At 40.5% G+C, this 24,764-nt stretch overlaps 1 protein-coding gene across 1 annotated transcript in view; it reads right to left on the bottom strand.

Moving 5' to 3' along the window:
* Positions 1-18,186, bottom strand: part of PRKCG (protein kinase C gamma) — a 621,643-nt gene extending 603,457 nt beyond the window's left edge. Inside the window, exon 1 of the mRNA XM_082273693.1 lies at positions 17,724-18,186. Within this exon, the coding sequence (XP_082129819.1) occupies positions 17,724-17,893 (170 nt within the window). The 5' untranslated portion in view covers positions 17,894-18,186. The remainder of the gene's footprint in view (positions 1-17,723) is intronic.
* Between the last annotated feature and the right edge of the window lie 6,578 nt (positions 18,187-24,764).

Raw genomic sequence — 24,764 nt, 5'->3', positions numbered from 1 at the left:
ATATCATTACTAAATAGATTTGACCCAAGATAGAGAAGCCCAGACTCTGTAATGCAGCAGAAACATATATTCACTTGTACAAGATTATCCATTAGTCAGCACATTTGGTGTCGATGGACACTGACACAAATTACGTGAAGATGTTTGTCTAGACATGTACTACATATTAGCTGTTCTCTCAAAAGATAAAGTAACAAAAAAAGGCATAACTGTTTGTATATCAACATTTCTTCATTTTATTCATATACTTTTGAGTTAGATCTGAATGAGTTCTTCTTTTACATACCCCAAGCTCTAATTTCCATTACCATTGTATTGTGGAAACTTTATATAGTATCATCTACTGTAAGATCCAGGCTGTACAGCCATTATCTGCCACCCAGTGCTATCTTAAAGATTATGCTCAGCCTTATGTGAATGATACAAAATAAATCGCTAGTTCCCCTTACCACAGCCCTATATGACTAGATCTAATCACCTCTGTCTGGGATTAGTCACAGTACATTTTGGAATCTTTGAACTTCAACAGAGAAATAGAAAAACGGCTTTCCAGTAATTTTAATCTCAGATAAACCGCAGAAGCCAAGAGATGATATAAATCTATAAGCAAATTTCTATGTGTATCATGGCATTTACTACCAGCACTCAATACGGATATCATTATAGGAGCAGAAAAGGACAACATGTAACAAGAACGTAAGGGAAAGATAGTGAACAAGGCTGGGAGAATAAAGAAAGAAGGATTTATAAAGACTTAGGTCGAAATATGGAGGTGGCCCATAGAAATATGAAAGCTGAATTCCAGTCAAACAGCTACATAAACAAAATAAGGAAGCTCTTTTACCTGCCGAAGAATTTGCATTTTTATCCATCCAGTCCTGAGATTAAAAAGAAAAGTGATAGGATGCGCTAGCCAATTAGATAGATTGCTGCAGTTAGAACTTCCTCAATGACGGGATATATATGTGTTGAAAAAATGCTAGTGCGCAATCTTGAAATGAAAAATGTCAGATAAATATCTGCAATTAATGCACTTTGTGAAAAAAAACATAAATATTTTGAAATATTAATGCAAAGCGATACTGTGCAACCATGCATAAAGCCTAAAAGTGAAACAATTTCATATAAACATGATAAAATTCTTAAGAAGGAGCCCCCTGTTACATGCTATGTGCGGTCCAATAGCATGTAACAATGCTCCGCTGAATCAACATCAATCCATAGCCAACTCCCGGTGCATACCAGCAATCTGACCACTAATGGTTGAGCCTCACCGAAGCAAGCTCAATCAATGGATGGCTCTCGTGGATAGGGAGGAAAGAAGGACTAATAGTGCATTATCTTCCACACAAATATTGCACTTACATCCATGGGCTTAATCTAAGCATCAAAATTATGGGAGCAAGGCCACCTGCAGTGCGGACCGTGCACGGTGACGACACGGACGCAGCCAGCCAGGATGTAAGTGTAATTCTTTTTAATAAATATTTGTGTGCAAGATAATACACTATTAGTCCTTCTTTCCTCCCTATCCATGAGCTGAGAGCCATCCATTGATTGAGCATGCTTTGGTGAGGCACAGCCATAAGTGGTCAGATTGCTGGTATGCACCGGGAGTTGGCTATGGATTGATGAACAGCACACTTATTATTATTATTTCAGGTACTTATATAGCGCTTTCAATTTACGCAGCGCTTTACATATACATTGTACATTCACATCAGTCCCTGCCCTCAAGGAGCTTACAATCTAAGGTCCCTAACACACATACATACACAGAAGGGCCAATTTTTTTTATACAGGATCCAATTAACCTACCAGCATGTCTTTGGAGTGTGGGAGGAACACTTGCAGTTTTTCACATGTTTGGGACTGTTTTTTCATTTCACTATTTACACAAGGACTCCTTTTTAAAAATGTTATCATAGTTATATGAAATTGTTTCACTTTTATGCTTTATGCATGGTTACACAGTATTACTTTGCGTTAATGTTTCATATTATGTTTTTTTCACAAAGTACATTAATTGTGGATATTTATTGGACATTTTTGATTTCAAGATAGCGCACTAGTCCTGAGTTTTACCCAGCTCTGCCACGGTCTGTAATTGGATAGTGAAAGGAGAAGCAGCGCACTGATGAGCTCATGTTTTTATTACTGGCTCCTCCTAGTGGTGTGTACCTTACAACACAGTGCAACTGATTGGCTCTTTTTATTGCTTCTTCTTCCTGATATAAGTCAAATTCAGGTGTTAAGAAAAAACAAAACAGATGCAGTGTGGTATTTATAGATTCTTAGCTGCATATGATTTGTTTTGCATAGTTCATGCTGCAAATGTGTTGAAAATGCATGATGTTTGCTTTGTACAAATAATATTCATTTTAATGAGCCTGTGTAATGCATGTAACCACACAAAAAAGGGCTACATGTCCCATTTTTTAAATAGGTAATCTTTGAAAATATGATCTAGCCACATGGTAAGGAATAGCTTACTACTTAAAATATATTTTTCATGCATTCTAGGGGAGAAAATAAAATAAAAGTAAGCGTAACCCAAGGGCCACCATCATGTCTGAGTTACTTGTTAAATATAATAGAAACAGCACTCTGCAGAGTCTGCAATCTTGTATGTCCAAAGTCTATACTAGCAGGAGGCAAGGAGGAAACCTCATTATGTTGTAGTGACTAAAATTTATTATGGCGATTAACTAGTAAAGCGGTGTCTTGCACTCTGGTTGTACTAATTCTCAGCAGTATGAAAGTTGTATCCTTCAGCTGTGGAGTATTAACCACTTGCCGACCAGCCACCGTAGTTTTACTGTGGCAGGTCGGCTCTGTTGCGCAAAACAAATGTACGTCGCTTCGTATGGCACGCATGCGCCAGTTGGCTAGAGGGGGAGCCAACGCAAAGTCCGCTGGGTACCCGCGATTGCTCCCCATAGAGAAAGAACGGTGGTAGAATTACAATTTAGAATTGTTTTCACCATTTAACCACTTGCCGACCAGTCACGTTGACTGTACTGCGGCAAAGTGGCTCGTTCCCGTCCAGCGACGTAAACCTTGTTCCCGTCCAGTGGACTCCTACCCTTGTGGGCGGCGCGCGCGCGCCGCCGGAGGCTCACTCCCGCTGTTTTAAGTCACAGCAGGAATCGCTGCAGGGGAGGAGCGGCGGTGATCACCGCCGCTCTTCCCCGATCGTCGCGGTATCGAGTCTGGAGATCCGGCCGCTTGTGTAAACAAAGCAGGCGGATCTCCTAAGTGACAGGCAGGGTCAGATTGCAGGATTCAGCATAGCTGAACCTGCGATCTGTCCTTGTGTCACTCAGTCACCTCCACCCACACACGTTAGTAAGCACCAGGCATACATTAACCCCTCCCTCTTCAATAAAATTAACCCCTTCCCTGCCAGTGTCATTTTTACAGTAACAGTGCATATGTATAGCACTGATTACTGTAGTAATGTCACTGGTACCCCCAAAAGTGTCAAAAATGTCAGTCAAGGTTTTGATCTGTCCGCCGCAATGTCTCAGTCCCGCAAAAAAAATTGCAGATCGCCGCCATTACTCATTAAAAAAATAACACCAAAAATGACAGAAATCTTTCCCAGTTAGTAAACGCAATAACTTTTGCGCAAACCAATCAAAATATGCTTATTGTGATTTTTTTTACCAAACATAGGTAGCCGAAAACAAAATGGCCAAAAATTTAAAAAAAATTTAATTTTTACATTTTTTTTTTGGGGGGGGGGGGGGAATTTCATATAAAAAAATGTGGAAAATATTGTTATTTTTTCAAAATTTACGCTCTTTTTTTGTTTATAGCGCAAAAAGTAAAAATCGCACAGGTGATCAAATACCACCAAAAGAAAGATCTGTTTGTGGGAAAAAAAGGACGGCATCGCACGACCACGCAATTGTCAGTTAAAGTCTCACGGTGCTGAATCGCAAAAAGTGGCCTGGACGTAAGACAGCAAAATCCTCCGGTGGTAAAGTGGTTAAAGACTATGTCTCAGCTGATATTAAAGTGCTATAAACCCCAAAAGCAAACATTTATTATATTGCAGCTTACCAACTCTTAGATGTGGTGGCTGCAATATTTTTTTTTTTTTTTTTTTTAGGCTTTCTTTATTCTATTTTCATCTGGTGACCCAGTCAGTTTTTCAAAAGAACTAGCTGCCCAGCAGAATGCATCAGTTACAGAGATGAGACAAAACACTTAAAACTAGCAGAGGTTTTAACAATTATCAGCTTTTATGCATGTAAAACATTTATCCAAAAACAAAGAAAATACTTAATACTTGAGTTTATCCATGAGGATTTGAGAGGCTACCTTTAAAGTCCCACTCTCCTTTCTGCTATTTTTGCCAGTATTATATGGGGATGTGGAGCCACAGCTAATTGAGTCTTGTCTCATACCTTCTTTATTTTGTGTGCAAGAAACAAGGTAATTTAAAAGCAGTTTGCAGAATCTGGAAAACTAGAATGCAAAAACAAACTAAACTACAAAAGGCCAGAAGTGTGAAGGATATTGCGTCAGATAATGAATATGTTTTTCAATCCAAAAGTTGCACCTCATCTTTGCAGGCATGGTATGTTGATTCAGGAGCTATGAGTTACATAACAAATGAAATGAATTTTTTTATTCACCTTGACCAGAGTAATACAGAAAAAACTCACCACAGCTAATGGGCAAAAAGTGGAATCAAATGGAATAGGAGATGGTTTTCTTTACTGTCCTATTTCCCAGAGTGTCGCCAGAAAGATACCTGTGAAAAATGTCCTCTATGTCCTTGCTCTCGAAAATGCCTTCTTTTGTGAGCTTATTCACTGACAAAAGATTAATGTAGGGACCTTCCAAGATGACAGTTGTGCCATCACAAAAAGGGGATATCTCACTTGCAAAGACTAAAATTACAGATGAACTGTATCAACTGAACTGAAATTAGGTGATTACTACAGCCAAGGAGGAAAAACATTCAAACTGTATTCATTCAGCAGAAATCCTGACAAAATAAAAAACATTAACCAAGAATGACTATGCAAGTGGAATAAAAAAAATTAGTCCATGTGATCACACAATGTAATGCACTAGTTGTATAAAAGGAAAAGTTACAGGAAAAGCATTTCCAAAGCAGAGTAGCGGCAGAGCCAGAAAACTTAATTAATTCAGATATTTTTGGCCCAATGGAAAAATTCACTCCAGGAAAGAAGATGTATTTTCTTACTTTTATAGTTTATTACTACAGGTATACTACACTACATCTGTTACACAACAAAAGTGAAGTACCAGAGAAACTTGAACAGTATATGGCTCAAGTAAGCAACACATTTGGCAAAATGCTGAGTGTAATGCGCACAGATAATGGAACTGAATATACAGGTGATAACATGCAGGCAATTCTCAGAAAGCATGGCATATTATTTAAAACTGCTGTACCATACAACCCAGAACAAAACGGGGTTGCAGAAAGAATGAACTGTATTTTATGTGAGAGTGGACGAACCAATTCAGTTTGATGCAGAAATGCCAAGCACAAACGGAGGGAAGGCAATTATGACCGCATGCTATGTCCAAAATCGACCACCAGGAAAATCAGCTGAGAAAACTCCCTATGAATTGTGGAAAAACATACAAAATGGCGTGTACTTGTGTACTTGTGAGGTACAGAGAATCTCAATAGGGATACAAAATTCTACACCAAGACACAAACCAGGTAACCATCAGTAAAAGTGTGTTTGTTGATGAAATGCCAGTGTGTTCAAACTAACACAAACACTTTAAACTTTGGGAAATTCCACTTTGGTGTCACATGAAGATACGCAACAAAGTAACACAGAAATAGAAATTAATGCAGACAATCCAAATACTGTAAAAGAAGTAAGCAAGCCACATGAAGCTTCAATCAGGAAATCCACCAGAAACAATAGAGGCATCCCAGCCAAATGTTCACATAGCATTAAAACCAGAGCCAGATTCATGGGATGAGATGCAAAGACTTCCAACTTATGAGAAACAAAAGTGGATCAGAGTATTTGACAAAACTGCTTACAAGAAACAGATTTATAGAACTGAGATCCGAAATGGGACTAATATAAGAAGTAGTTATTGATGGGGGTGTTAGAATACATTGTTCATGTATTTTGTGCAACAACTACATCAGCCAGTAGATGGAAATGTTTATAAGTGTGTAGCTGCTCTATGGTAAACTCCAAGTCTTTTCTCTGTATAATAAAGTTCCTGATTGCAGTTAAGCAGCAAAGCCCATGTGGACTGTGCACTGCCTGTTCTGTAGGGCAGTGGTCCTCAACCCTGGCCTACAGGGCCCACTAACAGGCCAGATTTTAGGTATTACCTTGGGGAGATGCAGACTAGAGTACTGCAATCACTGAGCAGCAAATGATATCACCTGGGATGTATTTCAGTTATCTTGCAAATCTGGCCTGTTAGTGGGCCCTGTAGGCCAGGGTTGAGGACCACTGCTGTAGGGCCATATACAGAGTTTCTAACAGTAAGTTTATTTAAATCTGCTACTACATCTAACACTCCAACCACCCCTCCCCCCCCCCCACACACACAGACAATGCTGCCACCCAAAGGTGCCCCTAAGCTCATTCATCCAGAGTGGGGGCACTCTAATACAAAAAGGTGTGTTACTGGTCATATCACCAGGTGAAAACAGAGGGGAAAACGTATGCAGCTACCACATCTATGGATTGGTAAGCTGCAATATATTATAATATTTTAGATTTTGAATTCCAAGTCTACACCCATCTGTTTACACCAGTCCTTTGGATGTCCATATCACTACCTGCGTGACATGGACATTTACTTTTGGCTGCCCAGCAGTAGGGTTCGCACAAGATCCTAAAGAGGACTTTTCAGTGGTAATTTACTAAAACTGGAGAGTTTGAAAATTGGCGCAACTGTGCATGGTAGCCAATAACCTTCTAACTTCTGCTTGTTCAGTTAAGCTTTGACAATAAAACCCAGAAGTTGATTGGTTTATGTGCAGAGCTTCACCAGATTTAGCATTCTTCTGTCCTACTTACACTGCCTTACATTTGATGTGGATAGGTGCCTAGTTGTTAGAGTTGATTCTGGAAGAATGTCTACTAGACATGTATGATTCCTTTGGTTACAAATCTAAATTCGGACAAAATGTTTGTTATTCAGATTTTCCAATGTATCTGAACCTCGGAATCACAATAGTAATGAATTCCAACTAATCCAAAATAAATTATATTGAAACAAATTCATTTGTTTTGCACCTTTTGTTAATGTTTGAAGCATCTGAAATAACGTAACATACTCAATGATCCAAATTGATTCAGAGCCATTTTGTTTTTATATTGAAATAAATTTTTTTATTATAAAAAATCCACGACATATGAAATGGAAATATTGCAATAAATACAGTAAGGTATAAACTTGAAATTAGTTGATGATTCCCACTGATTGTGCTTGGGTTGGATGGAGATGGATCCATCAGAATTTCCGAACATAACAAATTAATCCAAAATTAATTTAGTTCCATTTGTTATGTTATGATTTAGAAAATCAGATGAATTCACCTCCATCCAACACAAACAGTATGCATAAGTAATCTCCAAAAATAATGAATTAACCTGTTTAAACGAGTACAGTCAATCTTTACAGAATGGTTTCTGAATTACGAATTGATTTGGAACAACGAATATACAAATTTGATTATAGGAAATAAATCCAAATATACTAAACTAATTCTGAAAATGAATCAATCTAGCATAACGAAAATTATGAAAGGAAATTAATACTAACTTAACGCATGAATCCAAAATGAAACACATTTTTTATGTCGTGCACATCTCTAACGTCTACCTTTATTTCTTACTGATACTTATTCAGAACAGTAAGAGCAAATTTTAAGGAAAATGTGTCTTGCTGGATACCTCTGCATCACAGCCAAATAACAGCCCTTCCTACAGGACTATTGAACTATTGAGGACTGATCGTTACTGGCAGCACTGGATTAGCGGTCCCTTGTACCTGGGAATAGTGCTGGGGAGGGACCCCCGAATGGCAGACTTAGGGGAGTGTATTTTTCTTCACAAGGCAAAAAAGAAAATAAGAGTGCAGGATGGGTTAGGAAGGGGTGGGAAGGGGGGGGGGGTAACATTTGCCTGGAAATTAGCTTTAAAACTGTATTAAATGACCAAAATTTTAATTTATTGCAGAAAATTAATAAAACAGCATTTTTGCTTGGACATGATTGGATGATGGAAGTTAGCAAAGCTTCTGTTCATTTACTAAGCTCTGGAGAAGCTGCTCTTGCAGAGCACAACTTCACTTTGCAAAGTGCACAATCTATTTGACTTTAGTAAATCAACCCTAATGTGTTTTAGATTCAAATGATTTCTTTCATCAGGAAATCAATAGGTTGCATATCTACAATGTTTATCTGATAGGAAACCAATAACATCATAATGTAATACCTAATTTATAAAAAAATTCAACTTGTGTCACTTACATTAATCAAATGATTTATATGAAACCTATCATGCCATGAAACCAAATTCGGTCTCCCATGGTGTTATTCATAGTGGATTAATTGTGGTGATCTGGGTCCCCTTAAAAATTACTCCTATGATTTCCTAGGGGAGACTGACTCTGACAGGGATGGTCTTTGGGGTGCACAGGGCGCCATGGGCAACAGGGGCGCCAATGCGGCCATCACAGCTCGCAGTCAGTTTCTCACAAACAGGCCCGGACTTGGCATCGGGGCCACCTACTCCATGGCCGGTTGATGATCAGGCCGCACAGCGGGAGGTAAGCGGCGACCACGGCCTGGACAGGGTTAACACAGGGCACGGCTGCCGCTTACCTCCCACTGTGTGGCTGTGCCTACGCCTCCTCCGGCTGTAGGGCTGAGCTGTGTATCTCTCACACAGCTCAGCCTCAGAGTCGCTGCTAACAGATCCCCCCTCCTCCTCTCTGCATGGATGTGAGAGGAGAGAGAGAGATCGTCAGCTCCTCCTCCTCCCGCCCCTTCTCCTCCCCCTCACGACCCTCCTCCTCCTGCCCCTCTCCTCCTGGGTTTGCCCCGCCCACACTCTCCAGGGATGTGTGGGAGGGAAGTTTAAACCCAGAGGAGAAAAGCTGCAGACAGCCTGAGCCTCCATTCTGGGGTAAGTAAGCTCACCGTCTATCCTGCATCAGTATATAAAACAAATGTAAGGGGGGCTCTGTGGGGGGGCTCTGATGTAAGGTGGGTCTCTGATGTAAGGGGGGCTCTGTGGGGGTCTCTGATGTAAGGGGGGTCTCTGATGTAAGGGAGGCTCTGTGGGGGTCTCTGATGTAAGGGAGCTCTCTGATGTAAGGGGGGGGCTCAGTGGGGGGGTCTCTGATGTAAAGGGGGGCTCTGTGAGGGGTCTCTGATGTAAGGGAGCTCTCTGATGTAAGGGGGGGGGCTCAGTGGGGGGGGGCTCTGATGTAAGGGGGGGGTTCTGTGGGGGGTCTCTGATGTAAGGTGGTCTCTGATGTAAGGGGGGGGCTCTGTGGGGGTCTCTGATGTAAAGGGGGGCTTTGTGGGGGATCTCTGATGTAAGGGGGGCTATCTGGGGGGTCTCTGATGTAAGGGGGGCTCTGATGTAAGGAGTGGCTCTGTGGGGGGTCTCTGATGTAAGGGGGTCTCTGATGGGGGCTAAGTTATTAGTGATCGTAAAAAAGTTCCAAGAAAAGTCCAATGAAGTGCAAGAAAGTGTGCAAAACAAATGCAAATAAATATTTATGGTGACAATTTTTCAACGGAAGGTGTATGCCAAAAAAGCACCCTATGTGCTGCTTCCACCAATCACCCCAAACTGACTCACCAGACTTAAATAAAAGCCTATGTATTTTATGGAATCACACTATGTTGACCCAATTTTTGTACATTGTAGAGGTTATGAATATTTAATTGTTATTTATTTAGTAGTGGTACATGATATGTATACAGTAGTAGCCATGCAGATTTAATTATTAACTTAGCACTGTGCACTTTTTACAACAGAAACAGATTTGGGTGATATATTTAGATATCATTTTAGGGTAAATACCTTTTTTGCGCTGATTTTTTTCCTGTTTTTTTTATCTTGCTGCTGCACCCACTTGCAGTCAATTAGCAGCAATTATACACTTAAATAGTTTTTCAATAGATACAGCCATGTTTAGGTGACCAAGGGGCGAGGGGTGAGGATGGGGGGGCGCCATAGGAGTAGCTCGCACAGCGCGCCTGAACACTTAAGGCCGGCCCTGGACTCTGAATTACCATCTTGACCAATTATTTGATAGATGCGATACAAATGGATTTTTAAATAAATTAAGTATGTGCTGCAATACAATTTTAATGTTGTATGTTCAGATACACATTATAGATATGCCTCCTATGAAAAGTCTGGAGAAGCAGACCAATTGTATCTGAGGCTAGGCTTTTTTTTCCCTGTACTTTCACTTGGTGAGCGGGGAGTCAACTTCCTTTACCAGACTGAGCTGCCCAGGAAAAATGGCAGTTAGAGGGTTAAAACAAATTATTAATCACTGACAGGGAAGCTTACATTGGACAGCTTTCAGTAATTTATATAAAATTTTTATCCCCCCCAAACAAATACTAGCTGGAGTTCAGCTTTAATTTTTTTAGGTCAAATCCATCTATAGATGTTAATGTATCTAACGCTACCCTCTCACACATTGACAATGCTGCTGTTTAGAGGATTCTCTGTTGCTCCTCCATCCAGAGTGAAGACACCTAAGTGTGTTACTGGCAAGATCACCAGGTGAAAATAAAGGAGAAAAGACTAAAAAAGAGAATGAATTCAGCCACCCCATATAAGGATTGATGAGATGCAATACAGTATGTTAACAATATTGTTGTTTTGGGGGTTTATATTGCAATAACTTGCATACAGGTTGCCAGGGCCGCTGATAAGGGGGGGGGGAGCACCAGTCCTCCTGTAGGGGGCCCTGGCACACAGGGGGGGCCCAACAGCATGGGGGAATTGGTTCGGTTTGGTGGACGGGCAATTACAGAAGGAAGCCCTGTGCAGCTCTCTGTAGCAGCTGAAAGCCAGTTTCTCCCCCTCCTGACAGCTTTTAGCTGCTGCAGGGAGAGACACAGACACAGGGCATTGTTCCTGTATTTGCTTCTCCGACACCGATCCCCCTCCCTGTTCTGCCTGCTTCTGATCCCCCCTCTCCCTGTGTGCCCCCCTTTTTACTGCCCCCCTCCCCCACCTGCAGCACCGCAGGCTTTCCTGTCCTGTAAAATAATAACAAATTGTAAAAATAACAATTAAACATTGTAATAAATTAATAAAAAAATTGTAAAATAATTGTAAACAATTTTAAAAAAAATAAAATTTTGTTTTAATAAGAAAAAAACAATTAAAAATGGCTAATTCACACAGGTTCTCTGTTATGTTTGTGTCTGCTAATAATGATTTTAGTGTATTTTTAGAGAAAATATTGTCTTGATATATTCAGGGGGGCCTGCCAGGTAGGCTGTACGGGGCCCCGTGATTTCTAACAGCAGCCCTGCAGGTTGCTTCTATTTCAGCTCAAATTAAACCAGACTTTTTCTTTTTTGTTTATCTCAGTTAACAACAATGAATGCAATGCTTTCTACTGTGGAATTGTTTGATGAGAACACTGAAACTTAAAGCACATGGCATGTTCTTTCATAGTAATAGGCGTGAGCAGGGGGTTACATAATTATATAGTTAGTGAGGTTGAAAAAAGACACAAGTCCACCTGGCTCAACCAATAAAAAACAAAAAACAGTAAAGAAAACACAACCATACACAATATGCACAATCCATATACACAATCCTATACTCGTAGTTGATCCAGAGGAAGGCGAAAAACCCCAGCAAAGCATGATCCAAATTGCTACAGCAGGGGAAAAAAAAATCCTTCCTGATACCCCGAGAGGCAATCGGATATTCCCTGGATCAACTTTACCTATAAATGTTAGTACCCAGTTATATTATGTTTATTTAGGAAAGAATCCAGGCCTTTTTTAAAGCAATCTAGTGAGCTGGCCAGAACCACCTCTGGAGGGAGTCTATTCCACATTTTCACAGCTCTTACTGTAAAGAAACCTTTACGTATTTGGAGACAAAATCTCTTTTCCTCTAGATGTAGAGTGCCCCCTTGTCCTCTGTGATTACCTTAAAGTGAATAACTTAACACCAAGTTCACTATATGGACCCCTTATGTATTTATACATGTTGACATATCTCCCCTTATTCTCCTCTTCTCAAGAGAGAATAAATTCAGTTCCTCTAATCTTTCGTTATAGCTGAGCTCCTCCATGCCTCTTATTAGTTTGGTTGCCCTTCTCTGCACTCTCTCCAGTCAGGTATGCCAGGTATGCCTAGGCATACCCTAATGACCTTGTGCAGTGCTGATTCCCCCTGCTGCCCAGGGCCCCATGTCCCATCCCCACCCCCGTAGTGCTGCTGGCTTCCCTACTCTCCCCCGGGTGCTGCAGGGGATGTGTCAGGATGGAGAGTGGAGGAACGACTTTGTTTTCTGAAAGAACACAGTGAGTGATCGGTACCGATCGTTACTGTGTCCATTCATAACTGAAGCATAGTAAACTGTGTTTGTGAAGGAACGGGAAGCTGCTCATCACAGATCACTTCCTATTCATTCACTGTACAGTGCAGCTGGGGCTGCAGAGAAAGAACCAGGGGAATCTCTGTCCTCAGTCCCTTTCTCTGTCTCAAAAGCAAGACATCAGGGGTCTGTTTAGACCCTGATATTTACCAAAGTCCCCCAATAGGGTTCCTAAAAACATAAAAAAAATAAAAAATATTATAAAAAAATTGAAAAAAATATTAATAAAAATAAATAAACTACTGACACTGTCCACTGCCCTACTGATACAGTCTACTGCTCTACTGACACTGTCCATGTTTTAATACATTTTTTTTTTACGTTTGTTTACATTAATTTACAATAGTGTGTGTCTATGTATATAAACTTTGGGGTGCACACCCTAATGCAATAAGCTGCACACACTTATGTTCATAGTACATATCAAAAAAAAAAAAAAAAACACCCAAAATGCCAATAAAACATTCAAACTTTGCTTAATTCTAGCAAATTCCAGTATACACATGGTCATTGCTTAATTAATATTTTCAAGCCTTTCATTATATCGAAAATGTCATGCCCAGAATACCTGCCTTGAGACTATGAAGCACACAGACTTGTATTGTTTATTCACAATAGAAGACTGTGGAGCGATATGCCTCGGCATTCACACATCTAATGTTCTGGTGGGGAGTTCCAGCCTTGAAAAATCAATAATGGAAAATGCCTGGATTTATAACCCTGCCTGGTTATGTCAAGCAGACGTTGCATGGGCAGAAAGCCTACCTTTCTAGGTTTGTTGTGAATCAGAGCTGGAAATGTCAGACCTAATTCTAACAAACATTGATTACATTCATTGGCATTTTTTCATTGCTAGATGATATTTTTTTTTTCAGCATTGCCACAAACCTGGAGCACTGGTGTTATGCAGAAGCATGTGTTTGAAAACAAAAGGTAATCTATTTTGCTCATAACACCTGTACATTAGCATATTATTAATTAAATCTTTGCTATTTACTTGATTCTTTATTGTGCTATTGCATTATCAAGATTCAACCATGAACCATGTAATTGATCACAAGTTTACTAAAGGGCCATACACATGGGCTGAATATCGAGCAGCATCGGCCGGTTATATAGAAAGTGGTCAACATTCGGCCCATTTGTACTGCAGCCAGTCCAACAGAAACCCATCAAAGGGGCATGACAGGAAAAGGTCTGCCGAACAGAGCTCTCAGCCAATGGCTAACAATGCTGACCGGTGTGTTCTGGCTGGGGGGGGGGGGGGGTTTAGGGACAGTACCCTTCTTGTCAGAACACAATAGCTCAGAGGGGGAGATCATTGTACTAACATCACATAGTTACTACAGTGGCTCCTTCTGGGCTCTTTAGATATTGTTTTTTTCGTTCTGCCCGCTGGGTAGTGTGTATTAGGCTTAACTCAGTTAACCCAACAACTTTGGTGTAGTGATCCATATTAGGTGTTAATGACCACTCAGCCACAACTGCCCTACTCCCCTACAACCTACATAGTGATTTAAAAATGGTTAGTTATAGGAAACCAAGGGCAGGTATTGGTAATGAGAACAAGCAACACCTATGCATCAAATCCTTTTACCCGACTCCCTGCTAGGCATGATCTACATTTCAGTAATTATTTTGGGTATTTCAAGAAATGTGAAATGTGCCTCACATTATAATGAATGCAAGTATCAGGTCCCTGCCTTCAGTATTTCTCCTTACCTGTGTTTTAAACATATACTTGATGGAAGGATGATCTATCTCTATGGGGAATAAGGAACATGACACATATAATTCTGTTGCATAAGAAATTTTATGGGAAAATTCAGCAGTTTTCCTTCTTATCTAAGCATTTCTCACCTAAACCCTACATGATATCCTTATAGGTAGAGATGCTTCCTGTAGATTAAATAGCTTCAAATTGTGTAGGCCCAAGACACCCAATGATGTCACTGCTAAGATACCACCAATAATGGGAACCTTTGTGACTTTACAACCTACTTCAGTTGAAGTTTGTATGGAAAATGGGCTAGGAGGCGATGTTTCCATTTTCTACAGTACAAAGGAAAAGGTTATGCTGCAGATTTTACATTTATGAAAATTTTAAAGAAGATAATATTGAGTAAAGTTGGCCATACACAAATTTAACAGATTCCTCTATCCATGCTATACAATGCAAATGGACAAATCTCCTGCTGCTGCTATTATATTTTGACAGCAATGTCACCGGCTCTCAAAATAATTCCTCCATCCATGCTATACAATGCAGATGGGTGAATCTCATGCTGCCGCTGTTGTTTTGTTCACTGGCTGTCAAAATAACTAAGCAGAGGCTGTTTCTGATTGGTTGCAGCTGTTGTTTGACCGACAAATTTTCATCCAACTCGATTTTTCAAAAATTGTTTGGTGGGGGTGGCCAAAATCTGCCCAGTGCATGGAAAGCTTAACTATTAAGTGGAGGATTGGGGCAAGGAGTGGGCAGGAGGGCAGCTTGCAATGGGGGGGCACGCATTTAACACACAATACAGTGCGGTGGCTAGCAATCAGCAGTCCGTGGCTTTGACTCTGCCCTGACAGCTACTGCTCTTATACCATGCTATAACATGCCCACTCTCCCATTCACCCACTGCTGACATGAAAAGCAAACTGTGAATGCGTAACTATCTTCTAGCTGCTACAAGAGCAAGTGATTGGCTACGCATGTGCAGTGCAAACTCCATGCCTACACTAGGAAGCCAGAGCTAGGGAGCAGACAGTGGGTGCAGGATGGTACACCCATTTTACATTATACATTAGCAGCTGGAAGGGGGCAGTTCATTATCCTTGCCATGGCTGCTGGTCAAACCTATCCTGGTACTAGTCACTGGTTAACTCTGTAGTTAAAGCAGACCTAAACCTAAAGTTTAGTACTTGTTTAAACAATTAGGGAGGCATTAGAGTAGAGTGGGAGAGGGTGGGGGATTGGAATTAGCCTAAAAATATATCAGTCTAATGAAAAAAGGAGATTCCATGACACTCTAATTTAGGGTCATGTAGATAATTTCCAACTTTAAATCATGTGGCTTGCAAGCCACAGTATCTGCTTGTTATGGTGGAAAGGTAAGCTCTTGCTGACTTTAAATCCTGTAACCATGCTCCCATATTGTATAAAATGGAGCTACATTTCAAGTTCAACTTCTCTTTAATGCACTGTCCATTATTTGCAGATGATACACGAATTCCATTGCTTTTAAATATCAAGCCGTGCATGGCCAGACCTAGCGTGCTCTGTTATTATTTTGAATAATGAACAGATCGTCACCCATAATAAGGCTATTGACATATGATGAATTACTCTGCTTTTATAAATGGAAGCCTGTTTGAGCTCAATAAAACAGAATGCTCTAATATAAAAGAAAGCTATACAAGCAGGAACAAAGTGATCACTACTGTGTAAAGAACATTTCAGCTTTGCATATAGTTCCCATTTATAATGCATACGCTTCTTGCTTATTTTACTTTGCGACAGCTATACTGCACTGTCAGAGAATGCCAGCAGTGGGGTTATTGTACAACTGTGCTGTACAATTTATTTTTCAAAATCCTGAAAAGTGAAAAACATGTCTATTGAGCTTACATACATTGCAGTGCAAGGAGCAATGATGATGAATAAAAGACATTAAACTATAGCGAGATCTCATCTTTTATTAGTTCAGTGCTGTGAGAACAATGAAAGGTGATCTATTTATGTTAAGACCAAAAATCTGTGTATATAGGTAAAAAAAAAAAAAAAAACATCTATGCAGAAAAGGATCATTGATTCAAATAAAGGAGGAGATCCTTTATCTACCAGAGAAGCTGGTGCAGCTGATGCAAGTGACATAACATGTTGCTTTTTACGGAACTCAATAACTATTCCATTACTTTCAAGAGAGCTTGTCATCAAAGCACCTGTCTGAGAAGCCTTTAAAAGAAGCTACCAGTACCCAGCTCAGAAGGTGCATGATAGATATGGGGCAGTACAACACCTGTGGGGCATCACTGCAGTTGAGGGGACCAGTAAGCAGCTTGGGAGAAGATGGCAGCTTCCATCAATTGCTTTTTAGACAGGAATTTAGCTTAATAAATTATTCCCTTAAACTGATCCTAAGTTTTTCAAATGTATAGATGAGAGACAACGTTCCTTACATTGTGCTCCTTTGCAGACTAATAACTGCACATCTCAATTCTTCAAGCTCAGGGTGGTTAACTTCAGCTTTATCTGTCTATACAATTGATTTAAACACAGCATGAAGGCTTCTGGAATTCAGATTAGTAACTGAATTATACAGCACTGATCCATGCGACGCTATGCCACCTCTGGTCATGAGCAGCAAAGTGTGGTAACCTAAGGCAGCCAACAAGAATTCATAATTAAAGGAACTTCAGTAAACAGAAATTTATTGATCAATCAAATGATTGCTTTTTTCATTCCTTTGCTTGGGGTCTGATGTATGAAAACTGTACTGATTGGAACATTCTTTGCTGCTCATACCAACCAGAAGCCTTGTTTCACACTTGGACCCAGACTGCATTAAAAAGAGTTGGAAGCTGACTGGTTGCCACGGGCAACAAGAATTTTTTCTTTTTTTTTTACAGCAGACTTTTTACCCATCAACCCTTTAGACTGGAAGCTAGAACATTTTCTCAAAGCACCAAGATGCCCCGCTAGTGAATAATGAGCAGTAAAGTGTGGTAACCTATGGCAGCCAACAAGAATTCATAATTAAAGGAACTTCAGTAAACAGAAATTTATTGATCAATCAAATTTATTGATTGCTCTTTTTATTCCTTTGCTTGGGGTCTGATGTATGAAAACTGTACTGATGGGAATATTCTTTGCTGCTCATACCAACCAGAAGCCTTGTTTCACACTTGGACCCAGACTGCATCAAAAAGAGTTGGAAGCTGACTGGTTGCCACGGGCGACAAGAATTTTTTTTTTTTTTCACAGCAGACTTTTCACCCATCGACCCTTTAGACTGAAAGCTAGAACATTTTCCCAAAGCACCAAGATGCCCAGCTAGCGAATAATCGCACGGCTTTAAAAGTTGACAGAGGAGGGGACTTACCAAATGAAATCCGTGCAGTGGCTGCAGAAGGTCGGCTGCTTAAAGAATCTGGCCGTAAACTTGTGACTCTTGACCTCGTGCACTAGTTTTTGCCTGAGAGCTCCTTTGCGACAGAAGAGAGGCTTGACAAAAGGCTGCTCCACATCGGTGCCAGTGCACACCTGAGCCATCTTGTCCAGTTCCTTAGTGCTACGACCCTGCGTGAGATTTCCAGATTCAACAAATGGAGACAGCGAGCCTAGAACGTGAACACCTGGCAGAGAGAAAAGCCAGAGGCAGCTCTTTAGATGGATGTGAAAGTGAGCAATGACAGAGGAGAGGGCTGCAGTTAGCTGTGACTCCCTCTCAGATGCTACTTGCGTTAACTGTAGGGAAGGCAGCACACACTAGAAAAACGTGTGCATGTGGAGACAGACACTGGAGACTGCTATCTTAAGAAGCCTGAGAAATAGAAAAAAAAGGGCAGTTCTTGAACATATCCTTCAAAAGGAGGGACTTTTCTGTGTCTATTAAAGCAGAACAGGAGGAGTTTTCCCTTAAAGGAATAGATGATGAATAGGAATGGAAGGTTATGTAATAGTTAAATGCAGAGCGATACTGAAGAATTCAGTTAATTGACAATTTTTGCTTTAATCTGTTTTACCCTAATTGTGTTGCGTACTACAGAAAACACAAGTGTGCCATCTGTTTTTGAACGACAGGAATCCTGGTCATTTCTGAATTTGGAATCTATTGCGTGTATTATCGGCATTACATTTTTATATCTAGTTAGCATGCCAAAAATAGCATGCTTGGCAACTCTCCCTGATTTTTCCGGAAGAGATCTGAAGCTTCCAATGTAAAAAAAAATGAAGGAATGAACGTGTTAGCAGCAGAATCCACCTTTCACTATTTTAGCAAAGGACTCTGATTAGGAGGAAGTGACTAAAGTAACCACAGAGAAGGCAACATTAAAGTGGTAATAAAGACAAAATAAACACAAAAAATGACCTATATGATGCAGCCTGTCACTGCCATTAACAAAGCAGTCTGTAACTTAGTCATTTTACCTGTTGATGCTGCTGCTATTTTTTTAGATTCTATCCAGCAAAAGTGGCAGTTAGTTGAGACAAACTTCTGTCCAGGTAAAAGGGCAGTTAGAGGGAAGTGCTTACAACGATCAGCTTTTTTTCAATGATATGAAACCCTTAGACGTGCAATGATGTTCCCAAATAAAATAGATGTCCTTTTTTTCCCACAAATAGAGCTTTTTTTTGGTGGTACTCGATCACCTCTGCGGTTTTTATTTTTTGCACTATAAACAAAAAAATATCGAAAATTTTGAAAAAAAAAAAACAACAAACTTTTTTCCTTTTAGTGCTATAAAACATACCCAATAAAAAAATGTAAAAAAATGTAATTTTTTTATCAATTTAGGCCAATAGGTATTCTGCTACATATTTTTGGTTAAAAAAAAATCCCAATAAGCGTATATTGATTGGTTAGCGCTAAAGTTTTAGCATCTACAAACTATGGGCTCTTTCACACCGGCGCTCCGTATGTCCGTATTTCATCCCATTTTTTTGCGGATGAAAAACTGACATAATGCATGTCAATGGGATTGCGGATGTCAGCGGATGACCAACGATCAACGATTTTTAGTGGGACTGGGAAAAATCAGAACCCTAACTCAGCTTTGAGGTTTTTTCAGGGGTGCCTAGCACAAAATGGCCAAAAATGTAAACAAGCCAGCGGGTGGATCAAGCCTTCCTTTAAGTTACACAAAGCCACTGGTTTTATTGTGCACCATTTCAACCTTCCAGCCACCGGTATCCTAACAACCAGTGATGTCATCAGTGTTGATAAGAAGGGCGTTGATCACCTGCACCGCTTCCTTATTTGACCCTCCCCTGCCCCTCTCCGTCAGCACTGGGGTCACATTGGCTAAATGATAGAGAGAAACCGAGGGAGAGGAGAAACACTGAAATACTAGTCAGTACTAGTGTGCAAAAGTGTATTAGCTTCGGAAGAATAAATCACCACTAACGTTTTGTGTCCTACGTGTGTCGATGCTGCCACATTATGTAAAACTATGAGAATATTTTTCTACATTTTAGAATAGTGTGCCTTGAGAAAGTCCATAATTTTAAAGGGTGTCTTGACTAAAAAAAGGTTGAGAAACACTGCCCTTACTTACACTTTTGACACTTTTTTGGGGATCAGTGACACTAATACAGTAATCAGTGCTATAAATATGCACTGTCACTATACTAATGACACTGGCAGAGAACGGGTTAACATCAGGGGCGATCAAAGGGTTAAATCTGTTGTGTGGAGGGAAGACAGAGATCCACGTTCCTGCTTAGCAGAAACACAAGATCTCCATCTTCCCCTCTCACAGAACTGCGGTCTGCCTTGTTTCAAAGGCAGGCTACCATTCTGCCTCTCTCCCGAAATAATTGCGAGGTGCTGGCAGACATCGGGTCTGCCAGACCAACTGATTGGCTCCCATTGTGTCCAATCCCCAGACCCATTGCACAAAATCACGTACAGGTTTGTGATTTTGGGCAGGAGGGCCGCCTTGACGCAGAATATCTGCTTGGGGCGGTCCAGAAGAGGTTAAAAAGTGTTAGCTGGAGTTTGATTTTAATTTGTTAGTGACTTAAAGGGGTTGATTTACTAAAGGAAAATAAACTGTGCACATTGCAAAGTGCAGTTGCACTCTGCAAGCGCAATTGCTCCAGAGCTTAGTAAATGGGCAGAAGCTCTACTGACTTCCATCATCCAATCATTTGCAAGCAAAAATGTGTTTTTAATTTTTTTTTTCCCTTTTGATTGGTTGATTGGGTATTCTTTGCAAAGTAAAAGCTTCACCTCATTCACTAAGCTCTTGAGCAATTACACTTGCAGAGTGCATGGTCTATTTGCCTTTAGTAAATTAACCCCAAAGTGTTACTAAACCCAGAACCCTGCATTCACTATATCTGGTCTCCCACAGTACACAGAACATGGAAAATAAATTATTTTAGTTTATATAAATGGTTAAAAAAAACTTTTCTCATCAGCAGTATATAGCAATTTTGTTACTTCTATCAGTGTACTAAAGCTTGTAGGAGGAGGTTTTATTCTTCTCTGAATGTCCTGTGAGGCTGCATGACCCCTGACTTTCTGTCTGGACAGTGCTGATCACATGCACCCTCCCAAAAAAATACACACCAAACTGAGCATGTGCATAGTGCCTCCAAGGCTCTTAACTATCAGCAGATGGATTGGGGACAATGAAAGAAGGGGAGGATCACAAAAGACAGGAACAAGCAGCCTCTTTACACAATGCAGAGGATTAACCTCTTAGGTTCCACAGTGAGTATAACAAGCATGCTTTACTGCATATACACACTGATTTTACTGTGGTGGGTTTAGTAACGCTTTAACCACTTCAGCTCTGGAAGGTTTTACCCCCTTGCTCAAAAAGAGTGCTTTATGCATTTTGGCACTGCGCTGCTATAACTGATAATTGCGTGGTCATGCAATGCTGTACCTTACTAACTGTACAAACTAAATTTACATCCTTGGTTTCCCACAAACAGAGATTTCCTTTGGTGGTATTTGATCACAATTGAGATTTTATTTTTTGCAATATAAGCGGAAAAAGACTGCAATTATTTTGTTAAAAAATTATATTTTCTACTTTTTCTTAGAAAAAAATCCAATAAACTCAATTTTTGTCATACATTTAGGCCAAAATGTATTCAGTCACATGTCTCGGGTAAAAAAAAAATCAATAAAGCATATATTTTTTGGTTTGCTCAAAAGTTATAGCGTTTACAAACTATGGTACATTTACATGAGTATACACAGCTTTTAGTTTATGACTCTCATTTCTTGGGGTGCTAAAATGTCAGGGCAGTACAAACTCCCCCCAAAATTCCCATTTTTTAGAAAGTAGACACCCCAAGGAATTTGCTGAGCGGCATGTTGAGCACACTGAATATTTAATTTTTTTTTGTCACAAGTGATTGAAGAATGACAAAATAAAAATAAATAATATTTTTACAGAAAAGTATCACTGAAATTATATATTTCTCACACATGCCATATATATATATATGTGAAATTACACCCCAAAATACAGTTTGCTGCTTCTCTTGAGTACGGGGACACCGCATGTGTGAGACTTTTTGGCAGTCTAACCGTGTACAGGACCCCGAAAACCAATCACCGCCTTCAGGATTTCTAAGGGCGTAAACTGTTGATTTCACTCCACAGTACCTATCACAGTTTAGGAGGCCATGAAATTCCAAGACAGCACTCAAAGCTATTTGCTGAGAGGCATGTTGAGTATTTTACAGATCTTGCTTTTTGTTACAAAGTTTTAAAAACTGAAAAAAGAGAAAAAAAATGTTTCTGTTCCTTTCTTTATTTTCCAAAACAAATGGGAGCTTCAAAGGACTCACCATGAAGAAATCTCTGCCAAGAAAAGTGAATAAAAATATATGCCAAAGCATAAGGGAGATCTGCCCTCTGTGTCTACCACATCCCCTATGCTTCGGCATATATGTTTTTGTTTTTTTTTTAACTGCGGTGGTGAAATCCCCTCCTACAGCGCTGGAGTCACAAATTTATGTATTGTGAGAGCAAACCCTGTTGCTGTCAAAATAAACAAACCAGTGCTGCAGCTAAATGGTGTACCTGCAAAGCAAACAACGGTAATGATAAAACACAGTATCAAGAAAACATTAACTCAAAAAAACTACTTTTTTTTTATTGCAATCTGTGCCTATCCGCCCCTATGTCCACCCCAGCCCCTATGCTTTGCCATATGCGCTCTTTTTTATAACTGTGGTGGTGAAATAACTTCCTACAGCGCTGGAGTCGCTGATTTTACATATTGTGAGAGCGAACCATGTTGCTGTCAAAATAAGCAAATCAGTGCTGCAGCTGAATGGCTTACCTGCAAAGCAAACTATGGTTGACAATAAAAGACAGTAATAGTACAGTAAAACAGTAGAAGGACATACCTGCAAAGCAAACAATGGTTAACAATAAAACATTACAGTAAACCATAAAATACAGAAAAACAGGAGGAGTAGGAGTACCAGGGAGGACATTCGGAAAATGGCTCTCATGCAGCCGGCTCACTGCATCTTGATTGGGAAATTGGGCCACAGCACCTCAGGATACATAAGGGCTGTTATGATCTCTTCCTGGAATTTTAGGAAGGATCCATTTCTTCCAGAGGCTTTGTTAAGTACATAAGCATTGAAAAGAGTCAATTGGAATATGTATACAGATACTTTCTTGTACCAGCGTCTGGCCTTACGGGCAATTAAATATGGCCCCATCATCTGGTCAATGAAGTCCAACCCCCCATTTTACGGTTGTAGTAATGGACACAGAGGGGCTTCTCAAAAACACCAGTCTCCATTGTAATTTGGACTGCCATGTCTGTGTGAATGGAAGACAGAACAAAAACGTTCCTCAAGCAGGCTCTCTCCCCCTGACTAAGTGGGGCTTTTACAAGCGAATAGATTGCACGGTGGCACATGCACCAATTCCTAATTGAAAGAGGTATCTAAAAAGTGGCACGCTTGTATAGAAGTTGTCCACATATAAATGGTACCCCTTTCCGAATTAGGGTGACACCAAGTCCCAAACAATCTTGCCACTGCTCCATATGTAGACTGAGCAGTTGGGGGGCTCTACAATACTATCTTTTCCCTCTTAAACCATAAAACTACATGAATAGCATGTTGCCCTGTCACAGAGCGTATACATCTTGACCCCGTATCTGGCACATTTGCTGGGGAGAAACGGTTTGAAAGCAAGGCAGCCAGAAAACTTAATCAGCGATTCATCAACGCAGACATCTTGCTGGGGAATAAACAAGGCTGCAAATCGTTGATTGAAGTGGTTTACGAGGGGCCAAATTGGTCATATCCAGGGTCACCCTGAGGACGACAGAGTTCATTGTCACTGAAGCACATGAACCGCAATATTTTCTCGTATCGAGCCATGGCCATGGCAACAAAGAACACGGGCACATGATGAATTGGGTCAGTGGACCAATGTGACTGCAACTCACTATTTTTAGTAATGCCCATGTTGAGGGATAGGCCCAGAAAGGTTTTAAATTCAGGAACCTTTTACAAGTTTCCAGCCAAATACTCTGGCAAGGGTCAAATTTGGATTTGCGGTGATAAATTGATTAGCATACAAATTGCTTTGATCCACAATAGGTTTGTACAGATCTTCTGTGAAAAACAGCTCAAAAAAATCAAGGGGAGTAAAATTGTCTCTTTCCGTCTGAATTCCGGGTGGCCAGTGAATGGGGAAGTATGGGCGCTGAAGAATCTGTGTGCTGCCAATCAGGATTTGCAAGTGCATCAGGAAGGGCACTATGGGCTCTAAGGACCCGCATTTGAATTCTTGGTGGCTGAGGGACACTACTCATACTAGCCACCGCACCAGCTTGAACTGCACTTATAGGACTAGCCACATCACCAAGTGATACTGCAGTGCTGGTTTGTCTATGAGGAAGTACTGGGCTGCTGGTGCTCGACAGTTCACCAGAAGGTTGAGCGGCACTAGTACCGACACTCTGCTGCATATGAAAATCATGTAGTCGTTGGAATGAGGTCGTGTACGCCTGACCTTAGCAGGGACCACTACTCCATCATCAGGGCTATCTGTCAGGGTGCCACTGCTCTCTACAGGTTTGTATATTAAGCTTATTTCTAAAAGTGAGGACTCCCCATTGCTCTCATCTGTCATGCTCAGTATGCTGTAGGCCTCTTCACTAATGTACCTTTCGTTTGACATTTTGGCCAATAAATTTACAGCTACCTAGTGTGACTCACAGGTAAAAAAAAGCACCTGGTTGTCGAGGACTGTTTGAACCACTACGAAAACAAATAACTGCTAGTGCTAGCAGAAATCAGGCCTGACTCTGCTAACACTGTGGTTTTGTGTGCTGTGGTTTGGAAGTGACAGTGAACTATTGATAGTGCACTTCTAAACACAGGTGCTGGCAGGTATTAGGGTTGATCCTGCTAACGCTGCGTT

The sequence above is a fragment of the Pelophylax lessonae genome, assembly GCF_965119305.1.
Source record: "Pelophylax lessonae genome assembly, chromosome: 12".
NCBI classification, from domain to species: Eukaryota; Metazoa; Chordata; class Amphibia; order Anura; family Ranidae; genus Pelophylax; species Pelophylax lessonae.
The sequence above is the reverse complement of the archived record's forward strand: the minus strand, read 5'-3'. Positions and strand labels throughout refer to the sequence as shown.